This window comes from Pyxicephalus adspersus, chromosome 1, assembly GCF_032062135.1.
Source record: "Pyxicephalus adspersus chromosome 1, UCB_Pads_2.0, whole genome shotgun sequence".
Lineage (NCBI taxonomy): Eukaryota > Metazoa > Chordata > Amphibia > Anura > Pyxicephalidae > Pyxicephalus > Pyxicephalus adspersus.
The window spans coordinates 146,503,813-146,525,211 of NC_092858.1; the positions used below are offsets into that span (position 1 = coordinate 146,503,813).

At 38.7% G+C, this 21,399-nt stretch overlaps 1 protein-coding gene across 2 annotated transcripts in view; it reads left to right on the forward strand.

The window, feature by feature from the left end:
• The first annotated feature begins 18,791 nt into the window (after nucleotides 1-18,791).
• Nucleotides 18,792-21,399, forward strand: part of NEK8 (NIMA related kinase 8) — a 37,699-nt gene continuing 35,091 nt past the window's right edge. The window contains exon 1 of one of the 2 annotated variants that reach the window (XM_072430285.1): nucleotides 18,792-20,175. In XM_072430285.1, coding sequence (XP_072286386.1) covers nucleotides 19,897-20,175 — 279 coding nt within the window. In that variant the 5' untranslated portion in view covers nucleotides 18,792-19,896. The remainder of the gene's footprint in view (nucleotides 20,176-21,399) is intronic. The other variant, XM_072430277.1, reaches the window with a different exon arrangement.

The following is a 21,399-nucleotide window of genomic DNA, read 5'->3' on the forward strand; positions in this document are numbered from 1 at the left end:
AATTTTTAAATTGAACCCTTAGTCTATTTGCATTTTTTATACAGTCACTGACAAATGAATAAAACATTCTTTCTTCATAGAGGTGTGCAATGTTATGTTTTGATTAATTGTCCTAATAAACGTTAAGATGACCTATCACACCGTTTAAATTTTTTATCTGAAGTTCTAAAATCAGGGCTTGTTCACACTGAAATGCACTATGCTGCAATAGAGGTTTTTTCATGCATTCATGCACCTTGCAAGGGCAAACAAACTTCAATAAACAAAAATTAAATCATTTCTGCATCATATTTTAAGCAATATGCAGATCACGTGTATTTGTTTTTGCTACGCACACCATAATACATTACACTATAATATATCTACATTGTATTAGGGCTTGTATCACTAGTGCATTGCTTTAATGTACACCCAGCAATGCAACACAGGACAACACACATGACATGCATTGGTTTGCTGGGTTGCCATTCACTGTAAACTTTTAAACATGCAGCATACACTACAGTCTTGTACTATGTGGTGTGTTGGGCTGTCTATTCAAATGATTGAGCTACAAGTATGGTAATGGGCATGCATTTAAAAGAAAACAAAACGGGGCATAACCATAATGGTGAATGGGCCCTTACTGTACATTATAGCACCCATCCCAGTGTGAGTCCTCATTTAATACTGTAAAAAAAAAAAAACATTGTACTAAGGAAAATGTGTTGGCTAACCTGTTACTTTGAAAATTCTGGTTGACTGGGTATTGTGCTGATCCTATATCATTCTAAATTGGGCTCTATTTACAAGGCAGAGAATCAGACATTCCCTCAAACATTCCCTGGAGAATCTTCTGAGTCCATGTGTTTCAATGGCAGTAATTGATTCTCCACCAGGGAATGTTTGCTTTATAAATAGAGACAATTAACTTACTGTCCCAGAACAGACTTGCAGATCAGGAGTCTTGACCTTACTTACTACATTCTTGTTGCAGGGACTTCAGTGAGTAATGAATCTAGAGACAGCCAAACAAAAATAATTTTTAGAACTAATTCCTAATATTTCTCTATATTCTACAAGTGATTACATTATATTGCCAAATCTGCTGTACTTTCTTATGGATAGTGCTGCTTGCTCATCCTCCTCTCTCCCTGCTCTCTTGCCACTGAAATATCATTTCCAGCAACAGAAACCTGACCTCTGCAGAGGCCTTTACAGGGATAGTGGTGTTATTGGTGCACAAAAGTTTGTATACAAAATCTTGCACTTTACTTTTCACACACCATTAGGTGGCAGTGTGGTTCTTTATACCACAATGACATGTTCTTTGACCTTAATTACCTATTATTGTCATGGTTTTATTTCCATCATTCTTTCTGCACCGGAGAGAATCAGCTGATCAGCATTGCATTGTGGACAGCTATGCCTGGAATGTTTGCAGGTATCATAAGTATAGAAGCCATGGACACTGCTAGGTAACCCAACACACCTGACGTATGACTCATTACTTCTGATAAGAAGGTTCCAGGTCTTAGGTGTGTGAAACAACTTAGCTATCAGTTTTATGAATTAACCCAATCCAGGCCATAGATTAGCAGATACCAATAATGGGTGAGGGATACATCATCCTCCCCTTGATTGCTATTTTGGTATTCTATTTTCCTTTCCTAATGGTAAGATGGAGAGGCAGCAAGGCTCCTCAGAGGTTTTATAAAAAGTTACAAAATTTGTGTTGGAAAAAAAAACATTTGCTTCTGATATTGACCTTGTTTTCTTTTCAAGCTCCACCTTTATGCAGCCCAACCTTAGCACAAACACTGGACCTGATTTATTAAAGCTCTCCAAGGCTGGAGAGGATACACTTACATCAATGAAGCTGGGTGATCTAGCAAACCTGGAATTAATATGGTCCAGGATTGATAACATTTGCTAAAAAAAAACAAAAGACTTTTAATGAATCCATTCCAGGTTTGCTGGATCACCCAGCTTCACTGATGAAAGTGTATCCTCTCCAGCCTTGGAGAGCTTTAATAAATCAGGGCCACTAAATCAGTGCTGGTATGAGCTGTATGACCACTAGGCTGAACCTAAATCGATCAATATACAAAAAAAAAAATCATCTAGCTGTAGACTGTTAAAAGAAAAACAGTAATAGTTACTTGTTTGGCAAGTGGAAACACCAATCATTACTATCTTGCAGAGCTACGCCCAGTGCTGGTATTCAACACCTCTAGGTTAAATGCTGCATCCACAACATTTCCAAGATATGGGCAGATAAGTGTTACAGGTTGCTGCTAAATGTATTAAATTGCTAATTGAGTGAAAGGGTCACTTTCAGGTACAGCTAGAGATAAGATCTCCAAACATGCTCAGTTCTCACCAACTGTTTCTTTTTGTGGGAACGTTAAGGGAATCCTGCACTAAGAAATATGTAGTTACTGTTGCTGCACTGTCTTGTTGAACATGCTTGCTGTCTGGATGTTAGGCATTTCAAGAATTGTTTCTTTACCCCTGACTTCAGTTACTGAATGTTTATTCCAGGCCAAGTATTAAGGCTAAACATCTAGTCATTTTTAGGGGGTAAATGTCACTTTGGCTGAAGAAGGGACCCACTATATTCTGGATATGTTGCATTTATGTTTCACATGCTGAACACATTTTAAAATAAGGCAATAACAAAAAATTAGGTTTGCTGGCAACTTATTTGTATCTTCTTGCAGTGGTGCCATCCACCAGTTGCTTCATGTCCTTGCATAAAATTGGGAATAGCAGTTTGATGTGTTATAATTATATTTTTTATGTCACCAAAAGGGACAGGGCCATAATTGATTCACTCTGGCCAATAATTTTGTGTACATGGGGCCCTGTGCCAACAGTGTCATTTTAAGTAGTAAATAAATATTGTGAATAAAAAAGGTGGTAGTGAATGCCTTTCACCCAAACTGAGCAAGGGAAAATCTTGTTTTATTCATTTATAACTAGCAATAGAGGTGGCACAAAATCCAAATATCCGCAGCATTTTGACCAATTTGAAAAGTGTTTGTTACATTACCAGGAAAAAAAGAAAACAGAAGCAGATTTCAGATGCATACATTTGCAAATAGATCTAAGAGACACATGCCCAGTCATGCCAAAGCACATCTGTAGGACAATACTGTACCCTATGGAAGCAACAACATGAGGACATACAGAGCAATGAATATATTACGAAGATTATCCGGTGGCTTTTTTTGCAAGGTCAGGATATGTCAGGATGTCATTATTAGTTCTAGGAAATTGAGAGCAGAAATTTTGTAAGCAACGTGATACCCCAAGGTCCACGAAATACACTTCTATAACCCCAAACCTAACCCTAACTGTATACTTACCTTATTGCACTAGGACTACATGAGTCAAGAATCTTCTAAGCCAAGATATTAGCTGTGGAATCAGCTGTTTTGGCTGTTGACCTCTGTTTATCTCTCATGAAGGTGGCTTTCTGTAGCACAGCACATGTAGAAGAGCTTTGTGAAGTTTTGGTCTACCGTTTTATAAACTTGTGCCTTCTAGTAATATGCTGATCATTTTTTACGTGAAGTCTCCTTTTGTAAACTACCCTGAAGAAGCCTATACGGTGTAAACTTCTGGACTCGCAACTAAAACCTGTATTGTATCCCAAGTCTTAAGATATAATGTTACATTGGATATTCTTTTTATTGATGAATATCAAGTAAAATCATAATGTTATACCATACTTTGGCCTTCAGAACTCCTTCAGAACTGGCCTTCTTTTTTAAAACTAATTCTCAGTTTCTCCTTTCTTCATATAATTGTTAGGGGTAGGCTTGAGATATGTATATATATATATATATATATATATGTACCCCAGGGATTGTATGAGGTTCCTTCCAGTATATATAGCATCATCGTAGTATGATGATCAACTTTGGCTGGCAATAATGGCTATAAAGTACACAGCATCTGTGTAAATAACTGAGATCCACATGCCTATGTATGTTAGGGTAAATTAGTTTATATAGTGACCATTCTGAATCTTCCATCAATTCTAGATACATCAATGACCTGATCATTGTCTAGGTACATTAGACAAATGTTGGAGTACACAAACAGCAGAGGTTCTATTTTCAATAAATTTGTCTCACCCTGTAGTTTCCCATTGTCCTCCTACAAATGTGGATATACGTTTGCCACAATGCCATGTCTGTTTTAGATAGATTATAGATGCTATCAAAGGTGTTTCTAGGTGGTCTCTGGTTCCTGACATATCTTAGCATTCCCCACTGTGTTTGTACCAGCTGCATCCTCACTGATATCATTGACAAACAGGGATCACTTCCTGTGCTGTTACCTGAACCCACAAACCCCCAGCTGTAACAGAATGTTTAAATAGCTAAGAATTCTTTCTGAGGTCTAATTCCTCTACAGAGGAACCCAGATGATAACCAGTGGCAGGAAGACCCTTTTAACATCTGGTGACAGCATTCCTTGGGCTCCTGAAGAACTGTACAGGCTTACTCCTATATTCAACCCAACTAAGAGTCTTCTCCGGTTGCAGCTACTGAAAAGATTAAGATTAAGATTTGGATGATGTATTTCATAAATCAGACATATAAATGTTCTCTTATTAATAATGCATGCATTATTTCATGGTAAGTGCTTAATGATTCTGGAAAGTTTAAATAAGGTTCCAGGACTGTGATTAGTCAGTGAAGGAATGAACCTTCTCAGCATAGTGATGGTATTATTGCACAGAGACTTCTTTGATGTGTTGGAATGCAAGGTGACTACTTAACAGCCACCCACCAGGACCAGTGTCTCTTGTTTGATGTTCTTAGGTCCCAGCAGGCTACGGGACTCCAGGTAAAGGATCAGGCGTCAAGCAGTGACTGCTGGAAGCAAAAAGAAACACTTAGTGTATTGTGAAGAAGGTACAGTCCCTACCCTCCTCCACCCACTGCTCACATATATATCTCTATAAACACCTCTGTAAAGACGGCTAATGATTGCCACTAGCCAGGGCAATTAAAAAGCAACAGCATGTCATCACACTGAAACCTTGCACAGGCAATAAAACTGGCATTTAATTAGCTTGAGAATGAATAGATAGGGACAAAGCATTGTGTACAGGTTTCCTGTAGACAATTATGACCAAATCCTTCTAATCTTATCAAATGCTAATTGCCTGAACATAATAGAACCAAAAAAGAAAATGTGCTCATTATGGCTCTATTGCTTTGAACAGAAAACATAATGGACCATACACGTCCCACTTAATGCAACCATTGGGGCAGTTATGAACATAACAAAATGGTGATGTAGGGGTTAGAACATCAATGGTGTTTCTTTTCCAATAAAAAAGAACATGTATCCTTTGGCTGATTGTACAAGAAGGTTGTGTTGAAACTGGAGAAAGATTTGAAGAAATTTGGGCCCCATTGGATCAAGCAACTGCTACCGGTATTGTATAGTTGCTCATCTGAACCTAAGTACGTTTGGCTGCACTAGTTGTTTCCCTAGTGAGACCTTAGACTTCTTTCTGTGCCCGTCTTTTCTTCTTTTTCCTTTCTTTCTTTTCCTTTTTTTTTTTAATTTGATTTTTGCAAAGGCGTTTATTTAGGAATGCTCATTTGTTTTACCTGATGCTAGATAAGTACTGATTGTGTACTGATATAATCGGGATGAAGGGTTAGAAAAAAAAGGTGTATTTGTAATCTTGTTTTGTTACTGTGGTTTTGTATGTATTTCATTATGTTTGTACATGTTTTGACATCATTCTGTATTTTGCTCCTTCCTTTCTCTTTTTGTTCAATATATGTTTTATTTGCTTTTTTTTTGTGATCCTGTTTTGTTGTATACGTGTATATGTTAAAAACTTTAACAAAAATTTACATTTAAAAATGCAATCTGGAAGTTCTGTAGTTTAATACAAGTGCTAATGAAAAGCCTGCAAGCCACATTCTCTAACTAGGCCTTGCCGTATCACTATGCCAACAATGATACCAACACATAACTGCTGCTCTACCATGCTTGTCAAAATGTATCAAACACAATACAGAATATGAGCTGGTATGTTATGTATGCCAATGCTGCATTCAATTACAATCCTACCTTTGGATCCCAATAAATTTCTTCATCTTTAACATCTAATATTTATACACTTCATAAAACAAACCTTTAGGCACAAAAGGGTAAGAGTAAGGCTATGTACACACGTGTAATAATAATCAATGGAAACAAATGAATAACGTTTGATCGTCCTATAATCGTTAACAAAAAAACGAGGACGAACGAGGACGATGAACGAGGAATGTCGCTGGAAACAAACGACCGTCCTGGCGGATCTGATTGAACGATGATTGTTCGCTATCTATTGTGTGTATGGTCGTGGTACACTTTTTCCTGTACATGTCACTTCCTGCATCAGTTAAACAATTGTATTCAGTGTTTGTACATTATTGGTTGATTATATTTGAATATTTATCAAAATAATCGTGAATAATCGTTGATCTGTCATTATTCGTTCATTTTACAATAATTATTGCCCGTGTGTACGTAGCCTAATTGTGTTCAGGCAGTTTGCTTTATACCTCGGACATGCACACAATAGATATGCTACAGCATAAAAGAATGTTCCTGAATTAGTGTACAGGAAGCATACTGTCAATACACGTGGGTAGCACAAAGTAGTTTACACTTCAGTTGCGCTGTGTTAAGAAGCTGCCATGTGTGTATCCGACACACTTCTGATAATAATAATCCCTATTCAGGAGCATCAGATAGATTTGTTCAGTGCAGATGTCAGGACAAGCTATGCATAAAGCCAACACAAAGCCTGAAAATCTTATGACAATGGGTCAACTGTTGCAAACCAAATCAGATTATAATTGCTGTATAGAGGCAAAACACCTGTATACAGTACAGTCATGAGTCTACTATTTACAGCCATGAGACTACATCCTCTGTTGTTTTCTGTATCTCTGGTAGCGCTCAACCCCATTGGGAAGGCTAGTTTATATCCAGGCCTTTCCTGGCAGGTTGAGGCCAGAACATCACAAAGGCCCACAGATCTTCATTTTAGGGGTTTTATTGTAAACCCAACACACATGGGAGAGAAGGTGAGGGCAGTGAAGCGTCCGTAGAGCTCAGTCCACTTTTTTGCAGCGTATCACAGCCCCAACACAACTGGCATTTTTACATAGTAGGAAAGACATCTCCATAGAAGAACAACCTTGTTCCTACAGTCTCAGTCCCAAATCTGTAGCTCTTGCAGAATTCCATTCTTAAGGTTAAATACTTTATAAAGGTCCTGGCCTAGAGAGGCTTTCAGGGCTGCTTGCCCTGATCACTCTCTTAGTCTGAATTCCATGGCTCAAGGGGTTCCCCTAGTTCTCTTTTGGGTCTCAGTTCTTAAACTATTTAAAAACTTAGCAATTATTCACCTACAAAGGTGAACACCCCGGAACATACCATGGACCAAAAAGGTGGTGCATGAAGGCAGTGACTGACTGTTATCTAAACCTGAACAAGTACCACCTATGCAGAAACAGATAACCCACCATCGCTCCCTGTGGAGAACCTAGTTCCAGGATCATCTAGAATATACAAATGTACCCCTAAGCCTCTTAAAATGACCTCACTACACCAAATGAGTGATACAAGTTGATTCATGAATGAGAGATGTCATCTCCAGTACTTGAGGGCTAGGATCTGTACCCATTTTTTTGTATTCCTCTTAAGATAGCAGTAACATTAGTAAGGTGTGGTTTACAAAGAATCAAAAGATCGTTCTTATAAAAATCTGTGGACTAAAGTTGGAAAACCCTTGGTTTATGTTTTCAGTCCTGCTATTAAAGGTAACATCCACATCATATAAAGATGTCAAATCCCATGCTACATGTTGTACCCTTCAAACAAACTGTGCAATTAAAGGTGATCAACTGTCAAATCTACCCACAAATAACTACAAATACTTGTGAACGTGCAGAATCTCTGAATATGTTCTCTTTCTGTTTTCATTGCAAGCATTACTTTCTGAGGTTCTAATTTACAAACTGAGAGAACACTTATAGATGGGGTAAGGTTCATTGCTGGATGGTATTATGTGTAATGGTTATATTTTGTGCAGAATCCCAGAAGTAAAAGATTATCATTTTCTACCATCAGTTTTAAGATGTTGTTTTTTTTTTCTTCTTATACTGGTACATAGGTTCCAACTCTGCACATTCTGGTCTTGTTGAGATGTAAACCAACTGAAATGATGTCATTGGTTCACAGGGAACAACATCAAAGAGGCTGCTTTCAATATTCTCCATTTAAATAGGTTGTGTTGGTGTTGCTGTGCAACCAATGTTGGAATTTTGTCTGTGGCTCCGGTATCGGTTGATCTTGTGTACACATCAGCAGAAGCCAATTTAATTCTGTGTCACATAATAACATCAGCACAAATAGCATTGATATGAGCCATAAAACAAAACACTGCATTTCACAATCCCATGGAGAGAGCTTTCAGAAGAGGTCAAATAAATAATGTTATGTAGAAAGAAATAATGTACACAATTATTAATGATCATGGCATATCCGCATTGTAATAAACATAAAGGAACTTTTGTCTGAAACTAAAGGCTGGAATGCGCATGGTTATCCCATGGGAAGATCACATGAAAGAACACATCATTTGAAGTATTAGTAAGTATCTGAGATAACAATATGACAAACATCACAACACACTGTAGGAAATAAGTAGAGATATATAGATGTATAAATACTGCATGTACAGGATGAGATGTAAAAAAATCCCCTTGATTTATTCTGGGGTCAAAAGGCCTCCTAACACCCTTCAGGGACACCATTTAGTTTTAAAAGAGACTTTCACATTGCACATTTAGGGCAAAATGCAAGTGCCTGCATATAGCCTATCCATGCAGTTATACTTACCGAGCCATTGTCCTGTACTGCCCGGTGTAGCAACCCACCTATGATTCAGTGTCAGATGGTGCCAGACCTTAGACAGGGGAATGATGTCCTGGCAGCCTTCCATGTGGCAGTTGTCTCTCATAGACTGTCATAAGGGAGGTCACACTCCTCATTATACCCAGTAATAAAGTTAGCTCCAGCAGGAGGGGGCAGCAGGGGATCAGAGATGGGTAAATAAAGAAGTCTGGGGAGAGTGGGAGGAGGGCAATGAGCCAATCATTAAAATAATATAATTTTGGTAAATGCATTGCAGTCCATGGGAAAGCAAAATTAGGAAAAATAAAAGTCGTTAGGAAGTTTATTTGGTATTAGAGACTTTGGATGTCTCTTCTGCAGTAAGCAGAAACAAAGAAAACATTCCTGGCCCATTCTACTGGGTGTGCTGCGGGCCACGAAGAATAATACCAAGCACTGAAGTGCTAGAGAAGATGTTGGCAATGGATGGATGGTAAAGAGACAGTTCTGAATTGCCGATAATGGAGGGGGGTGAGGGGGGTGAGATGGGTGAGGTGGACAGCATGGTGGCTCAGGGGTTAGCACTCCAGCCTTTGCAGTGCTGAGTCCCAGGTTCGATCCCCAGCCAGGACATTATCTGCATGGAGTTTGCAGGCTCTCCCGTGTCTGTGTGGGTTTCCTCTGGGTACTCTGGTTTCCTCACACATCCCAAAAACATGCAGTTAGGTTAATTGGCTTTTCCCTAACAATTGACCTTAGACTACACATTAATCACATATGACTATGGTAGGGACATTAGATTGTGAGCTCCTTTGAGGGACAGTTAGTGACATGACTATGGATGTTGTACAGTGCTGCATAATATGATGGCACTATATAAATACTGCATAATAATAATAGGTGAGATGGACTTATTTTAGCAATGTAGCACACCAGCAACGCATGCCATGCATAATGGTGCACCAAAGCAACTGTGCAAATTCAGCTTAAGGGAGAAATGTAGGACATTTTACCCAGGCAACCTAATAGGCTCTATATATAAAACAGGGAATCATTATTTCAAACGATTCCCCCACCTCCTAGATTGTAAGCTCTTCAGGGCAGGGTCCTCTCCTCCTCCTGTGTCAATGTCTGTATCTGTCTGTCATTTGCAACCCCAATTTAATGTACAGCGCTGCGTAATATGTTGGTGCTATATAAATCCTGTTTATTATTATTAATAATATTATTAATAATAATGTCACACATGGACCTGGAAGATTAACAGTAGAGAATGTTTGAGGGAATGTCAGCTTCCCAGTTATTTAAATAGAGCCCGAATAGTGAAACTGAGTGCTGAAACTCACTTTTGGGATATAATAACCATTATCTGGAACCAATATTTTTTTTAATATGTGGCCCTAAGGCAACGCAGCTCTGACACACTGAAAGGCAGGGTAGCGGAAATAAAAAAAGCTGCTTAAATTTTTGTGCTCAAAACAAACCGGCTTTTTTAATGCAACACACATTATTGTGTAATAACACAATGGGGGATCAGACTGACCATTCTGATACAACACTTGATGGGACATTTATATCCACCATGACAATGCACTGCATAACACACTACTGATTATTAATGATAAACAATATTATTGTTATAAAACTTTATAAAATAATTAAAAAAATTATTTATATAATATTTATTATGTGAAATAAACTTTGCATCAGAATTCACACTTTCCCTTCACACAGAGCAACTAGCAGTCACGTGACCCTGACACGCTCAGCGGTTCCTCTGATATCGAGGTTCCCTGGATTTCCTGTTTTTTGTCCTGCTGCAGCCACCGTAGGGTTCTCGCACTCGTTACCATGGAGACAGTGCGAAGTTTGTGCCAGGGGTCTGCAAGATGGAGAAATACCAGAAAATCCGGGTGGTCGGCCGAGGGGCATTTGGGTGAGATTGCGGGGCTATTAAAGGATTATTATGGTTCTTAAAATCACTGCGTGTAGTTAATAGCTTTTGTTTTATAAAGATCATTAGTACAATATACGACCTTGGCTTCTCCAGATGTTGTGGAACTACAAGTCTCAGCAAGCTTTATGCTTGGCTATAACAAGCACTCCCTGGTCCCTAGAAATGGCTATAACACCACATCTACAGCCTTAGATTAGATTGTGGGCCCCTTTGATGGACAGCTAGTCACATGACTATGAACTTTGTACAAGGCTGCGTAATATGTTGGCACTATATAAACACTGTAATAATAATAATTGCATCGTACACATATATTTTGGTATCTCTATAAATTTGCTCTGTGTTTATATGTGCTCTATATAGTTGCTCCCCATAACTCTTTCTTGCGCTCGCTGTGCTCCTATCTATTTATAAAAATTGAACCGCAATGTTTTCAAGTGTCAGACTATGACAGCAGAAAGATCTGTGTGATTGGAGGAGATCCTGGCTATGTGACCTGTCAATCACAGAGCTTTATTTGTTCTGTTCAGAAAAGAGATCTTAGTAGTGCTGAGCTTGGAAAATATCACCTTCTGTTTATTATTACACAGTATTTATATAGCGCTGACATATTACACAGCGCTGTACAAAGTCCATAGTCATGTCACTAGCTGTCCCATAAAGGAGCTCACAATCTAATGTCCCTACCATAGCCATATGTCATGAATACAATTTTGGGGGGAACCAATTAACCTAACTGCATGTTTTTGGACTGTGGAGGAAAAACCAGAGCACCCGGGGGAAACCCACGCAAACACGGGGAGAACCTGCAAACTCCATGCAGATAGTGCCCTGGCTGATTTTCTGAACCTGGGACCTAGCGCTGCAAAGGCCAGAGTGCTAACTACTGAGCCACCATGCTGCCCTTATTATAAACTGAGAAGGAAATAGCGCTTTCTTCTTTCTGTTATAACTTTGTCTTTGTGTTTGTATTGCAGCCTGGGACACAGTCAGCTTGTGTTTGCTGAGCTTACTATATGGCCAACTCTAGGAATATGAATGGTAACTAGTGTACACATTGGATGGTAGGTAAGTATGCAGGGGACATGTTACTATTGGTTGGCATAATAGCCAATAGAAGCACAGCCCCTGTGTACCCAAAACCATCCATATGTACTCTGTAAACCATTTAAAGCTCATTCACTGACCCTTTTAGTAACCATAAATCTGCCTGCAGAAGTCACTCACAAGTGTACTTTTCTACAATACAAACACAATGTAAAAGCACAACATGTGAATATATATCTTAGTTATATTTTATACATGTTCATTAATTTGATTATATATCCTAAGATAAGATTATATATCTTTCATGCCCCCCCCCCGGTCCTCAGAGAAATTTCCTTCCGTGAAACCGGTCCCTGGGGCCAAAAAGGTTGGGGACCGCTGCAGTAATAAGTAAAGGCTGTGAATGGCTGGCCTGGCTACCATGGTAACATTCTCATGCACATTCCACCCTCACCCATTAATAGATGTGAACATCTGATTTGCAACTGCTTCCTTTTGTTATTATTATTTCTTATTATTAAACCGTATTTATATAGCGCCAACATATTACACAGCGCTGTACAAGGTCTATAATCATGCCACTAGCTGACCCTCAAAGGATCACAATCTAATGCCCTACCATAGTCATATGTCTTCAATACAATCTAAGGTCAAATTTAGGGGAGAAGCCAATTAAACTAACTGCATGTTTTTGGAATATGGGATGAAACCCAGACAAACACAGGGAGAACCTGCAAACTCCTTGCAGATAGTGTCGTGGCCAGGATTGGAACCTGGGTCCCAGCTGCAAGGGCCAGATCACTTGCCTCCAAGCCACCTTCTAAAAAAAGCAATGCTTGTAACTGACAGGTCCTAGCCCTTCTGTAGACGCTTTGTACCAATTTATCTTAAAGGATGTCTTTAGGAAACAGCAAAAAATCACAGAAATTCCAATTATTATGACATTCTCTAGACATTTAACACAAATATTCTGCTCTGACAGTGGAAATTTAGTAGAAGTTCTGGCTATTGGAGCTTGTGATTTCTCACACTCTCCTGGTTTAGAATCCTTGTATCAAACAGGTGTCATGTAACACCCATGAATAAAATTCACCATCACTTAAAATATTGGACATATTTTGGTGAGTTATACCTAAGAATTATAGGTCTACAATGTAAAAAGAATTTCCATGCAAAAAAATGTAACGCTTTTTGCATGGAAATACGGAGAGAATTAGAACGCTAGGGGTGTTAAGTCATTGTTAGTGACAGTGTTTAACCCAGAAATTTTTTTGAGCCAGGTGGCAGCCTTTGTATTGTAACCCAACTTTTACTGTAACCCCCAAACACCCCCCCAAACAAGCCTTTGTATTGTAACCCAACCCAACTGTAACCCCCAAACACAGCGGACTGGTTACTGAAAAATACCGGGTGGTGCGCCCAACTAAAATGGGGAGAACACTGAGTGATAGTTCTGGGTCTACAAAAAGATTTAGATACACTTTAAGAGAACATAGCCTAAAGAGAATCAGAGAAATGTCAGGACACCAGTTTTGCTAGTTCCATAAAAACAGTTAGTGTTAATCTGTTTTGGCATCTGGTGCTTAAAGAGTTTTTAGAGGACAGGCAGACTATTACATACAAGGCTTACTTGTCTATAGCCAACACATTAATGTCTTTACTTTAATTTTGTCATCAGCCCCTATCACCTTTTCGACTAATAGATATGGAATGTATATAGATGAAATACCATATGTAGGGCCTCTGCTCTAAAATTGAGAAAATAGCTACCAGTAATGTTTTTCTTGACAAGGTCAATGATGGTGTAATCTGTGAACTAATTGGTGTAAGAACACAAAGGTTCCTAATTACCTCTGCTACATAAACTGTTTGTGTTTACCATAGCCACCTAATGTAATAACATTTTGTTATAGATGATAGATGACAATAATACTCAGCTTTTAGCATTTCTTGTTCATTTATTTTATCAATTTATTTTTACTTGGAACTTTTAGGCTATGTACACACATCAGATGATTCTCATCTGATTATTACTTTAGGGCTAGTATCGGACGAGAGTGAAAGATCCTTTCCAACGACAAAAACCTAACGTGTGTATGCGGCCTTAGGAAACAATGGATGTTTCTCTAAGAAAAATGGGTGTAAAGACATCTTTTAGTCATCTATATTATTGAAGCTTGCCAGTGTTCCTTAGTAGAACTTTGCTTTGACCCATTTATATTTTAAGAGAAGATGAAAGGATTGGCCTGGCAATTCTGTACCAATGACAAAAGCTTCCCATGACTGTAAATGAGCAGTGCACAGAACTGTAACTTTTTAAATACCCTCATTATTAAAAAGAAGTATCACAGATGTCAGAATAATAAACAAAGAAAACGCCAACCCGTTCTTTGAAAAAAAAATAACGAGTATGTGTCTACCCACCAAAGGCATAAACATAAGTATTTAAAGGACATGGTGATGTTGGGGTTAACAAAGATCTGCATACTTTAAGGTATTGATGAAGTTTAGATAGGCAAGTGACCCTCATTGGTATTGGTTTGGCACCAACTATATGCTGACACAAAATCTTTTGAGCAGACACCGTGGTTCCTCTTGGCCCTGGGATATTCCCACACCAAGACTGCCAACTCATTGCTTTAACCACTGACATATCTAAAGCTACCCATAGTCATGATGGGGCAGTTGTTCAGGTAGTTCTTAAGGCAAATTGCCTGTCATCATTACAATTATATCTAATAAGTAAGGGGTGATGCTGGTCCAAAGATGTTTATTCTGTTCTCTACATACGCACAAATATGTATTTTTACCCAGTATGACCTGTGTGTTTGAACAATGATTACTGTTTTTCAGAATTTTTATTCAGAACATATCACGTAATGCAAATATTAACACTTAACGGGGCAAGATAACATCTTAGGCTGGGTACACATGTTCAATCCTTTCCAACAACAAAGGACTGAACAATGCATGAACGAGCACTGTACATACAGCACCATTCTGTTCTATGGAGAGGGAAGGATGAAAATGACGGAGCGGCACCCACTGCACTCTCTCCCCTTAACTTGTATTAAGATCGTTCGTGTTTCATGGATCCACCAGGACGGATCCATTAACGATGTACGATGAGCACTGTAGACACATCAGATTCTCGTCCAATACTAGCCCTGGGGCAATTATTAAACAGGAATCATCTGACGTGTGTACGTAGCCTTCATGTTTTCATTATATGCTAAGCAATCTATGCTATCATACCTAGCAACACATTATAGAATTAGTTCATCATCCGTTCTAAGTATCCCTAATTATTTATCACCCCATTGGTTACACCCATAGAAAGTATCTGACTTGTTTTCGTTTTCCATGTATGCTGCTTTGTAACTTTTATTGTAATCTGATAACAGGACCGAAACCTGCTGCTTATGTAAATTCAGGTCAGACAACAGAGTGACTCAGATTGTTGACATAAGGATGGTCATTGTTTTGTAAAACAGATCCTTCAGTGATTACAGGAATGTTCATCTTGTCCATTAATGACAGCTCTGGCCTAGCGACTTTCATGTCCTTGTTACGGTAAAAACAGCTCCACCTTTTTGTGTTCATAATCACTAATATTAATAAAGCCAATCTTTGGGCAGATTTTAACCCTACCCTTCTCTAACCCAGTTTTTTTTCTTACTTCAAGATACACTCACCTAAATATAATGTCCAAGTTGCATGCCACTGCCCTACTTTAAATCCAGCAATGCAGATGTGTCTTTGAAAATGGCAGCCCCCTTGTACTGACATTATTGCAGCCATATCCTCTTCTAAATTCTGAGAGGACCCCTCCACTGGACAGTTAGAAGGAAGAGTCTAAGGCTACCTACACACATCAGATTATTCTAGTCTGATAATTGCCTCAGGGCTGATATCGGAGAAGAATCTGGCCTGTGTACAGCTCTCATTGTCCACTGTTCTTCTGATGACCATCCCAGCAGATCCACGGACAAGAAACAATCATAATGAAAGTGAAGGGAAGAAAGCGCAGCAGGGTGCCGCTTCATCGTTCTTCCCTCTCCATAGAACAGAACAGTACTTGTTCACGCATTGAGCAGTCGTTTGTTGTGGGAAAAAATCTTTTACGATTATTCCATGTGTGTACCCGGCCCATGTCATTCAGGCATTGATATGGACATAAAGGAGAAAGATATGGAAAAAGGAGCCCTGCCTGCAATCAGAAGAAGAGAGAAGATCAAAATTAAGGATAAATATACAGATGTATACGTAGAGTGCATATGCCTTAACATTCCCATATATCTATTTACACTGGTACAGTCTTACTTCCCATCTGTACCTTACTATATAGATACAGCAATGTTCAGAACCACTTATCTCAGAAAGGAGAAACATTGATCAGTTTCCTAAATACCTGAATGTTTCCCTAGACATCACCCAACTGGTAAGGTTAGGAGCCTTGCATGCACATAACATTTCCATTTGTCACAGATTACCATACCATGTCTTGATGTCTAAATATAGGATTGAATACGCAACAGTTTCACATCATTCATAGTCACTAATTAGGATGACCCAAATCTTGCTTACTTTTTATGTGTAAAAATCTTAAAAGCCTATCTGTTGTGCTTATGTGTGAGACTACAAAGTAAGTTATCCAGCATTTCCCCTGCTATCTGAGGCCCCAGAAGTAACTTTACAAGTTGCATGTCCGAGTCATCACTTGGTGTATTAAAGAACGCATCGCTTTAGACACTTCTGCTCATTTGTTTTTAAAGCAACAATTAGTTAGCAGATTGCACAGTGAAATCCTCCCCCTTGCTGGCCACTGGGTGGGAAAGATTAGCTGCACAATTTTCTAATCAGTTGATTATTTCAAAGAAATAAGTAGACACATTTAAAGTATTGTAATGGATGTGTTCTTTTATATAATGCTGGACTTGGGATGAAGTGGAAGAAAATTACGTCCATCTGTGACATTGTGCTGGCATGGCCCATAATTGTCACCAGGCTGGCGCATATGTTCTGCTGCTGGGGATGTGGACAAAAAGGCCTAAGGAGATCAACAGTGAAGCTATACGACAGAATAAAAGAAAGTTGAAAATGGTATATTCTCAAATAAGCCCAAGGGAACTGTCTATGAGGTTCAGGTCTCTAGTACACCAAATGACAGCCATTTGGGTTTAAGATCTAGCCCCTTATAACTGCCAAATCATAACTTTACCAAAAATCAAAAATACAATATATTGCAGCTTGCCAATTCTTAATCATGGTTTAATTTGTTTTCAGGCTAAGAACATTTTCAGCAAATACAGGAAATAAACAACGATTTTGCTATTGCACTGTCCTTTGCAAGTCCTGTGAGATTACCCATGTTATCTTTCTTGAATCAACTACTAATCCTATCACCCTCATGTCATATAGGTTAACAAACTAAAACATGTTTGAACTCCAGCTTTGGAGGAAACCATGGCTTCCTTTTGTATGCCAAGAAGATACAATAATAATACAAAAGAAATTCAACCACCACATCTATTTACTTTGTAAACTCATGTTTGGGTTTAGAGACATTAAACATTGTAAAAATAGGCATTTCCTGGTGACGTCCACGATTTTATTGGCTAAATAGAAATGTACATGGATAGAAATGTGTGTGGATGTTGTAAATACATGGCTCAGCAAACACGGAAAATGAACTAGGAGAATAAAATTGTGTTTCAGCTAATTTTTACTATATTACAATATAGACAAAAATACTCATTTGGACCTTGGAAGCTAACAGTGAGAAAGGATAGATACATGAAAGGCAGACATTGATTTCACTTCACTATTCTTACATTTATTAAATACAAATCTAATCAGTCTGGGTATGAATTATGTATCATTTCCCTTCATAGAAAATCAAATCATTTTTTTAGGTAAAACACCGTAATCTGGACTTTCAGGTGCTTTTACAAATGTGATTTACAAAATTTTCATCTTCACTATTTTACTACATACACTTAAAAACAATACGTGTCTTCCTCTTTTACAGTCTCGATTAAGAAGGAAAGTACAAGAAAGGGACATTTCCCATTGTTGGCAAGACTGATAGCGTATAAAAAAATTTCCATAATTTAATAACTTTAATGAATAACATCCAACACCTGTTATCTTGTATTACAATTCTGATAGGTATGTTTCTCTTTTGCTTTTCGCCAAAAAGCTTCTTCAGGATAAACAAATAATATAGACGTGTTATCAAATGCTTGTGGTCTCCAACCTTTCCGACAGCGGGGCCCGGAAACACATCACAAAATTTTGCCACGGGCCAGTACATGTACTGCTTACTCCACTGTGCCACCCCAAGCAGCTCTGCCTACTGCCAGCACACCATCTGAGAATAGCACAGCAGTGTAAGAAAGCTGGCGTGCTGTCAAGCAGCAGAGCCGCCGGGAACAGCAGAGAAGTGCAAGCCCCACATACACCGCTCTGCCACTCCTAGCAGCTCCCCTGCAAGCAGTGCGAGGAGAGCTGCCAAACTGCCACCAGCTCTTGAGCAGTGCAAGAAAGGCCACCGCCGCCAGCCCCTCCGCCTCCTGTCAACCGCAGCCCCCAACCCACCAGCCACAGACCGTCACGGGGGGGTTGGAGACCAGGCAGCAAAAAGAATAAAAAGGGTTGCAGACTGAGTATTTACAAGGATATTATCACCTAGAAAGCTCTTTTAGACAGGGTCCTTTCCTCCTCCTGTGTCATTGTTTGTATCTGTAATTTACAACCCCTAATTATTGAACAGCACAGTGTAATATGTTGGCACTATATAAATACAGTTTAAAATAAATAATCCAGTAGTAAAGATCAAACTTAATAAGGTTCTGGCCCTTAAAATGAACTGGAATATTGGCAGCCACAGGTATGACTGTCAGCAACGTCAACCATTGGCAGCCATTTTCATGTAACCTGGATCCACTAAAAAAATCACAGTTATAGTGTTATAACCAATACTTTACTTCATGCTCACATTTATATAAAAAATTGCAGCCAAAATTTATACAATGCAAGTCTTTGGTAAAGTCCAAGGAACAGCTGTGCACTGAAAACAATATACAGTGGGCCTGTTTTATTAAAGCTCTCCAAGGCTGATGAGGATTCAATTTCATCAGTAAAGCTGGATGATCAAGCAAACCTAGAATGTATTTCTTCAAAGTCATTTGCTATTTGGTAGGAAGTGTTTTCAATCCTGGACCAGATTCATTCCAGGTTTGCTGGATCACTCAGCTTCACTAATGAAATTGTATCTTCTCCACTCTTTAAGAACTTTAACAAATCAGGTTTATGGTGTCCTTTAAAGTAGCCAGTTTTCTTATAGCTGTGTTTTGGCATGTGTGCTGACTGCATTGTCTCATGGTCCCTAGTCTCACATACAAGTGTTAAGAAAAAGTTGAGTCAAAAAGCACACAATTCTGCCCGCAGTACATTAGTGCTGATGACAGCCATATTGCATGTTAGGTCATATCCTGTTTATATAGAGAGCTGAAAAAAAAGTATTTTCTAGCTCACTGGCAGTTCATCTGTCAGAGGAGTCTTCCTGGTTTGTTTACTGAGCAATTACAAGCAGATCTCTTTAATTAAATAATTATAGGGGTAACCGGGTGCAGCATACTTCTGGTAGCTGCAAGCTCTGCAGGAAAGTCTGTTTAATCATTTCAGGTACTTGAAAGGACATAGGGTTACACAGGTACATAAAAGGATTCTGTTTCTAGAAGTAACAGTGATGTGGAAATTATGTTGCAGAAGAAGAGAATTTTGATTTTAATTCTACATTAATTTCCCTTCAAAAAATGATGACAAGTTACTGTTTTAATACCATTGCAGCATGTATATTCGTTGAAGTAAGAAATCATTTGTCTTAAAAGTTGCTTAACCATATAAAAACTTAACAGAAACAAATAATAACTTGTATGTGGTCATGATGTTATGATATAAGATGTTCTCATTTTATTATGTTTCTGTGGATTTTTCTGATTCTTTATCATTCTGGTGTGGCAGGTGGTACTTTAGCGGAATACATCCAGAAACGCTGTAATTCACTTCTAGATGAAGACACCATTCTGCACTTCTTTGTCCAGATCCTCCTTGCCCTCCACCATGTGCACAACAAGCTCATTCTTCACCGAGACTTGAAAACCCAGAACATCCTGTTGGATAAACATCAGATGATTGTCAAGATTGGAGACTTTGGCATTTCAAAAATTCTCAGTAGCAAGAGCAAAGCTTATACAGTGAGTATAAACTATAATCCTGAGTCACTGATAACAATTTAGATGTTTTGTTCAGTAGGGCTGTCGGAGTTGACAACTCTTCTTTTTATTAAAGTTGTTTTCCTGTTTATCTACAGACATTTTTTTTAAACGTGAAAAAGGGTTAGCAACCTTTGTTCTTTTTTCATTGCTTCCTTTGTGTACTTTGGTTAGATTCCTCTGTTTGCCCTGGTTGACCCATTGGGCTTGGATCACCTAGGTTCTCCCATGATAGTCTATCTTCTGCAGTCTTGAGGAGCTTTAACAAATCACTCCCAGTGATGGCAAACCCAGTATTGTGCAGTGGGCCCAATAGGAACAATAGGGGTCAGTTCACATATTTGTGTTAAGGTAGAGTACCCATTATTGTGGGTTCTGCAATAGTGCACAGAAGCATGCATCCCATGCCTTGGTGTGATATAGTGCCATTCATTCTGGATAACGCACTGCTGCACTTTTTGTATCCTTTTCCTCTGGACCGCGGGGCATTATTATTCTGTGATTCTCAACCAGTGTTCTGTGCAACCCTATGGATCTCCAGAGGTTGCTAGGGGGTTCCTTGAGCAATTATCCATTTATAAGGTCAGTTATCTTTTTGGGTATCTGTAAGGATGATTTTATTCCCATGGGCTAACAATGTAAGATGCATTTTACCTATTCATCACCAGGCAAATATACCAAATAAATGGGCATATCATAAGTATTATCTGGGGTTCCCTAAGACCTGAAAATTCTTTCAAGGGTTCCCCATGTTAAAATAGTATATGATCAGTCCCTGACCAGCTGAAGGATGTGGGAATGCCAAAAGGTCTTTGTCACTTCCTGTGAGCTGTATTAAGGATAAATAAAATGCATTTTCCTATGCAAATTACTAATGCTATCAACCACCATGTAATGGCGTTAACTAAAGGAAGCTATAGTAGTGCCTCAACCTAAGCAGGCACTATGTCTGCCCCTATAGATACAGCAAGGTAAAGAATCTGTAATGTATTACATTTTCACTTTGTGTTTTATATATTATTTCCCATGGGAGGTGTGTAAACTGCTTTTCTAGTAACTTGATATTTTCAGTAAAATAACTCCCTCCCTTTATAGTCATTTCTTATGTTGCTAAGCATATTATTTCCTTTTAAACATTATTTTTCTGCATATTTTATGGGTGACTTACATAGGTTGTCTCTCATAAATATCCATTCCAGGCATTCC